At 49.3% G+C, this 6,786-nt stretch overlaps 2 protein-coding genes across 2 annotated transcripts in view; one reads left to right on the top strand and one right to left on the bottom strand.

Annotated features, from left to right (window-relative positions):
* CTF1 (cardiotrophin 1) overlaps positions 1–291 on the top strand; it is a 3,426-nt gene extending 3,135 nt beyond the window's left edge. Inside the window, exon 3 of the mRNA XM_004386772.2 lies at positions 16–291. Within this exon, the coding sequence (XP_004386829.1) occupies positions 16–155 (140 nt within the window). The 3' untranslated portion in view covers positions 156–291. The remainder of the gene's footprint in view (positions 1–15) is intronic.
* A 1,306-nt stretch (positions 292–1,597) lies between these two features.
* On the bottom strand, positions 1,598–4,235 carry LOC101356914 (cardiotrophin-2). Its single transcript, XM_004386773.1, has 2 exons — positions 4,035–4,235; positions 1,598–2,056 (listed from the first exon to the last, which is right to left on the bottom strand). Exons 1-2 carry the CDS (start codon positions 4,233–4,235, stop codon positions 1,598–1,600), a joined length of 660 nt encoding a protein of 219 aa, XP_004386830.1.
* Between the last annotated feature and the right edge of the window lie 2,551 nt (positions 4,236–6,786).

The following is a 6,786-nucleotide window of genomic DNA, read 5'->3' on the forward strand; positions in this document are numbered from 1 at the left end:
CCGAGCCGCTCCCAGCCGCCGCCGCCGCCGCCGCCGCCTCCACGGGCGTCTTCCAGGCTAAGGTGCTGGGATTTCGCGTGTGCGGCCTCTACCGCGAGTGGGTGAGCCGCACAGAGGGCGACCTCAGCCAGCTGGTGCCGGGGGGCCCTGCCTGAACGCAGGCTGCGGGGGCGCAGCTCTTGCTGCTGTCTTCTCTGTCTGTCTGCCTCTGAACGTCTTCATTTCAAATCTCTGTCTCTGGCTGTGCCCATTTCTCTGCCTCTATTTGTCTTGTTCTCTTTTTCTCTCTCTGGGCCTCCTTGTGTGTGACTTCCTCTGTGTCTGTCACTTCCTTGCTTTGCTCCTCTTTTTGTCCCTCTTGGGTCTGCCTCAGTCTTTCTTGGTCTACCCCTTTACCGTCAGGGGATCTCTTGTCTCCCCCGGCCCATGTGAGTGTGTCTACATCTCAGCCTCCTCTCAAGGAGGCGACAAATTACAAATCCCTTCCACCTTTATCTTTCATTTGTCTTTCTCCCTCTGTCCCTCTGTCTGTCATCTCCTGACCAGGGAAGTGCCTGCTGGCCGTGTGGTGGGAGGGCTACTCCAGACAAATTTTAGCCACCTTCCCCCAGGGCCACCCTGCCTGCTGCCCCCACTCTCCCCAATCCCATCTCTTTGGGCCCTACTACCTCTCCTTGTGATGTCCTTCCCCTCCTTTACCTCCCTCTGCCCTGTCCCTGCACTCCTCACTTCCCTCCCAGGTTTATAGAGAAAAGCACACCTAAAAAAAGTTTTATTTCTGAGAATAAATTAATTTTTTGTGACGGTTTCAAAATAAAAAGAAAACTATAAAGTTACCTGTATATACAGTTGTTGAATATGGGGAGACAGCTTTGAGGAGAATAGGATTTTCAGGGTAGAGCCAGGTACCCCAGACATACCCAAAGGACACAGTATAAAATAGGAGATTCATGAGGGCCCCGAGACCAGGGACACCATCTATCAGTCCGGAATAGGAACTGGATGTGTCCTGAGCAGAAAACTGATACGGTATGAAGTCCTTAGAGCTTCAAGAATTGGACCTCTATTGAGCAGGAAGTGAAGCCCCATGAGACAGGAAGTTAGAGCAGTGGCCACAAGCAGAGAGGTAGACTAGGGGAGGAAATGAGCTCCTCCGGCAGGAAGGAGGGTGGCCTATCTGCTCAGAAACGTTGTATCTTCATGCAGGAAGTGAGGTAGATGAAGACAGGAAGGCAGTCCCTAGAACAGGAAGGTCTCAGGGAGAGCTCAGGAAGGAAACCAACTGTCCTCTCCCTGAAGAGTGGGAAGCAAAGTCTCTTCAGAGAGGCGCTTTTTTCCACACAGGAAGTTTGCAACCAGGAAATGGTACCACTGGAGATCCACCAAGATCTGGAAGGGAGGCTATAGGACCTGGGAAGGAAGGCCCAAGCAATAGGGAACTGAGGCCTGGCTTACAGAGAATATTCCCAAAGACATAGCACATAAGTCCTATCTGCTACAAAAGATGTGCCTCCTTCTCTAGCCATCAAGCAAGACAGACTTCAGTCCATTGTGAAAGGTGGAGTGTTGCAGCCTCTGACAGGAAGTCCCACCTCCTCTATTCTGGGTATTTGGTCTTGAGCAGAGCTAAGTCCCTCACGGCTCGGTCTGTCCAGTGGCCATATTCCCGGGTCACTACATAGCCCCGACATTTCCTCTCAAAGGCCGAGGCCCCAAATGGGACAAGCCCGAGGGTGTCCTCTTCTGGGGGAATGGGCAGTCCCAAGGCAGTCATGATGGCAGCCATGTTGCCCAGTAGACCCTGGGCCCTGAGCCTTGCAGCCCCAAGCTGGGCCAGCAGGATGGGACTGTCAGGGTTCAAGTCAGTCTGGTCATCCCCAACCAGCTGGAGGTGCTGGGTCAAGGCCAAGAAGGCCCCCTGGGCACGATTCAGCCGCTCTCCATCTTCCAGGGCATGCCAGATCTTGAAGGAGATGGCCGCAGAAGGCAGACTGCTGAGCTGGAGCTCAGGAGCTGAGAAGCCAGGGTCACTGAAGGGGCTGCCCTGGTACTGGAGCTGTATGAGGAACAGAGACAGGTGGGAGTGAGGGGGCCCCAGGGGGCCCTGGAGCTCTGACTTCACATCTGCCCTCCATGAGACCCATCTTCTCAGAGGGAGTCACCATTCACCACCCCTCAGGGAGTTAGTGAGATGTTTTAGTACAGAGCCTGGCCTCTGCAGTCTGAGAGAATTAGGTTCCAGTCCTGCCTCTTCTGCATACTAGCTGTGCATCTTTGAATCACAAGCTTTTTAATAATACCCACATTCCATTATTATCGTAAGGAGGCTGGGTGGTGCAACAGTTCAGTACTCCACTGCCAATTGAAAGGTTGGTGGTTTGAACACACCCAGTAGCTCCTAGGGAGAAAGACCTGGCGATCTGCTCCTGAAAAGATTACAGCCTAGAAAACCCTATAGGGCAGTTCTACTCTTTCACATGCGGTTGCTAATAATCTAAATCTACTCGACAGCACCTACCAACGACATTATTATTATCGCGAAGATGATAAGAAATTATATATATATACATCTGTGAGTGTGTATATCATACAATATAAAGCACTCAGCACAGCACCTGGCAGATAATAAGGGCATGATAAACCATCACTAATTATCAATAATATAGTTCTATTAATATCAATTGACACTATGATTATATTATTTATGATAATATTTTCAATCCAAGTATATCATTGACAGTATAGTTATAGTACTTTTTTTTATTTACAGCACTGAATTGTTTGTTAATTTTATTATAATCATTAATAATTATTAACATTATTAAATTTAGGTGAGAGCCTTCTCCATCAAAGTTCTTGCCTCTACAGACTTAGACCCATAGAATATTAGTATAGACTGATAGGCCCCTTCACTGATAGATCACCTAGTCCCATACCTTACACATGGGAGAACTGAAGCTCAGAGAGGAACCATGCCTTGCCCAAGACCATCCAGGGAATAGTGGCAGGTATGGGACTAGAGGAGCCCTGGTGGCTCTGTGGTTAAAGAGCCTGGCTGCTAACCAAAAGGTTGGCAGTTTGAATCCACCAGCGGCTCCTTGGAAACCCTATGGGGCAGTTCTAATCTGACCTATAGGGTCGCTGTATGAGTTGCAATTGACTCGATGACAACGGGCTTTTTGGTTATGGGACTAGAGCCTAGATTTAATAACTTCACATGGGCCTAGAATATAGTACAGTGGAAGAGTCACCAACTCCAGGGCTTCCGGGGACCAGGCAGATCATGTAACTGGGGGAAGAAGACAAGATTAAGATGCGGGGGGAGAGGGAGGTAGGAGCTTCGGCCAACAGGATCCCTGTGTCTGTTTTAGGTAGACATTCATATTTAGAAGTTTAACAAGCACCGAATGGGCCGAACTAAAAACATCTGTGGGTCAGACCCAGCCTGTGGGCTGCCAGTTTTAACTTCTGAAGAGTGAGGAAGAAACATGGCAGGTGTCCCACAGACTTGGTTTCAAATCCTGGCTCTGCCAGTTAGTAGCTGTGAAACTGTGGGCAAATTATTCACCCTCTCTGAGACTGTTTTCTCATCTGTAAAATGGGACTATAATTCCACTTTTCTAAACTGTTTGAGGAGTCAATAAGATAATGGGGATAGGATGGCATGGGGCTCAAGTAAGCACACAGCATTAGGAGGTTATGAAAATAATTATTATGACTATGTAAAGCCCTTCCCTCTACGTGCTTTCCTTTAAACGTTGCAACAGTCCTGAGACGTCAGCAAAGGTAGGATCAACATCCCATTTTGCAGTTGAGAAAGCTGAGGCCAAGAGAGGAGCAATGACTTGCCCGAAGTCACGCAGCCATCAATGACAGCATTCGTGTGGAGGTGTCTCTAGTTAATGGAGTCCTTGTCCTCTTGGACTCCCAGGGAAGCTTTCTTCTGGGCTTACTCTGTTTCCTCTACTCAGGGCTAGGCCAGGAGGGCAGTGTCCCTCTTTCCTTGTCCCCTGTTTATGCCCAGTGTCACTTACATAAGTCTGCAGCAGCGCTGATGTGTTCTTCTGCATGTAGAGGGCCAGACTATAAGCTTGACTGATGGGCTCGGCTGGGGAGATAGGAGCCGCTGGGCTGAGGGGTGGCAGCAGCAGGGTCAGCAGGCAAAGGGGAGCTGGCAGAGGAAACCAGAGATCAGCACCAAGTTCGTCATCCTGCTTGCCGATCAGTTCATTCATTCACATTCATTCATTGTAATAACTCAAATAGGTACAGCCCTTGTGGCCTATAGTGAACTTCTATGTCCAAGTCAGGGCAGAATCACCCTGTAGGTGGATTATTTCTAGACCAGAATGTTCCCTTGAACTCCAGATCCATGTATTCAGCTTCCTACTTGATACTTTCACTTGGATATGAACAAGTATCTCGAACTCAACATATCCAGTACTCAACTCTAAATTTCCCCACCTCCAACCCACTCCTCCCCGAATCTTCCCCATCTCAGACAAGAGCAATTGCGTTCTTCAAACCGCTCAGGCCAAAACCACAGTCTTCTTTGACTCCTCCCTTTCTCTTACTCTCCGCATCCAATCTCACAGTGAATCTTGGTGGCTCTACCCTCAAAAGGCAGCCAGCCAGTGCAGACCTTTGTTTCTTGATCTGAGTGCTCATTACAAGGGGTACATTCACTTTGAAAATTCATTGAGCTGTATACTTATGATTTGTGCACTTTTCTGTAAATTTGTTACTACCAAAAACAAAAAGTTTGTAAAAGAAGCATCCAGAATCTAACCACTTCTCCCCGTCTTTACACTGCTACTACCTCAGTCGAAGCCACCATCAATTCTTACCGGGACTATTGGAGTAGCCTCCTCCCTGGTTTCTCTACTTGCACCCTTGTGTCTGTCCCCGCCTCCCCACACACCTGAGTCCAATCATATCCCTTCTCTGTTCAAACCCTCTCATGGCTTTCCCCCCTCGCTCAGTAAAAGCCAAAGTCCTCAGTGTAGGCTCCATAACCCTGTTCCCTCTCTGACTTCCTCTCCTTCTCCGCCTCGGCCACAGGGGTCGTCTTGCTGTTCCTCTCTCTCTCTGTCTTGTATTTCATAGTATGGATGCACCAAACTCCCTGTTGACAAACATTTATGTCAATTCCAATTTTTTGCTTTTGCAAGTTGATGCAGCGGCGCCTCCCTGCTTCCCAGTGCTCTCCCCCCGCCCCACCCCAGTCTGTCTATTCTCTCCATCAGCCAGAGGGAGCCTTTTGAAATGGAAAGCCAACATTGTTACTCCCCTGTCCCAAGCCCTCCACTGGCTCCGGAAACAAAATCCAGAACTGCTTGGAGTGACCACCAGGCCCACGCACTCTGGGCCCTGACCCTCTCAGCCTGACCCTGTACCGCCGCACACTTGAGGCTGCCATGACTTTCTTTCCGTCCCGCTAACACTCCAAGCTTGTTCTTCCTTCAGGCCTTTGCCCTTGCTCTGCCCTGCCAGAACAAAAAAAAACCAAACCCATTGCCATCAAGTTGATTCCGACTCCTAGTAATCCTGTAAACTGGATTAGAATTGCCCCGTAGGTATACCAAGGAGCAGCTGGTGGATTGAAACTGCAACTTTTTGGTTAGCCACTGAGCTCTTAACCACTGTGCCACCAGGTCTACCCGCAAATCTTCCCAAGGCTACTTCCTCCTCTCCTTCAGGCCTCAGCTCAGATGAGCTGTCCCAACCACCAGATCAAAAGTCTCTCCCGCTCCCTGTATTCTTGTCTTCAGAGACTTTCTCTATCTGCGGTTACCTCATTTCTTGGTTTGTTTGCTTGTTTGTTGCTGTCTCTCCCACAAGAAGGTCAGCTCTAGAAAGGAGGAAACCTCACCTGGTTCATTCACTGCTGGGTCCCCAGCACCTAGCACAGAGCTCAAGAAATACTTGTTCATGAATGAATGCTGCCATGAACATCCTTGTCGCAGCCTCTTTGGGCACTATTGAAGGTGGGAATATCCGGAACCGGCGGTCTGCTCATTTTAAATTGGAGCAGATGCTGCCAGATTGTCTTCTTCAAGGTCTGGCCCAGTTTCTGTTCCCACCACCAGTGTGAGGCTCAGAGGGGGGCGGAATCACCTGAAGTCACCAGCTATTAAGCGATGGGGGTGAGAGGCAAGCCCAGGCTGGCCTCCTTCCTTCCCCTTCCTATATTCCTAAATTCCCTGAAGTTCAGAGCCAATTAAGAGAAGGCCAAAGGTGAAGGCCTTCTCATTCAGACATTCATGCAACAAACCTGAATCATTGCACTCACCTTCTATCACACAAGCATTATAATTTACTTATATATTATATTTATTGTCTGTCTGCAGAACAGACTCTCCATGAGTCCCGGAACTTTTATCTGCTTTCTACACGGTTGTATCTTCAAATGCCTGGAACAGTACCTAGTACATAGTAGGCATTCAATAAATACTTGTTGGCATAATGAAGGAATGAATTATGAATGAATGAAGCCTTCTATGTGTAAGGATCTAGCAGTTCCCAGCCTATGCAAAGACAGCCAGGGGTGTGGGTCAGATCGAGCAGAAGGGCCAGGTGGTGCCTCCTCCCCTCCCAGCCTCTAGGCCCTGGCGCCCCAGCCCTCTTCACTCACCCAGCAGGCAGCTCATGCTCTCTCCTAGGCTCCTTCCTCTCTCTCCAGTCTCTGGGTTTTTCCAGGGCACCTGTCCTCCTGTTCCTCACGTGGCTTTATACCTGGGGCTGAGCCTTGGTGCAGCCCAAAAGGTAAGGAAGGAGCCACAGCCA

Source organism: Trichechus manatus, unplaced genomic scaffold (assembly GCF_000243295.1).
Source record: "Trichechus manatus latirostris isolate Lorelei unplaced genomic scaffold, TriManLat1.0 scaffold00170, whole genome shotgun sequence".
Lineage (NCBI taxonomy): Eukaryota > Metazoa > Chordata > Mammalia > Sirenia > Trichechidae > Trichechus > Trichechus manatus.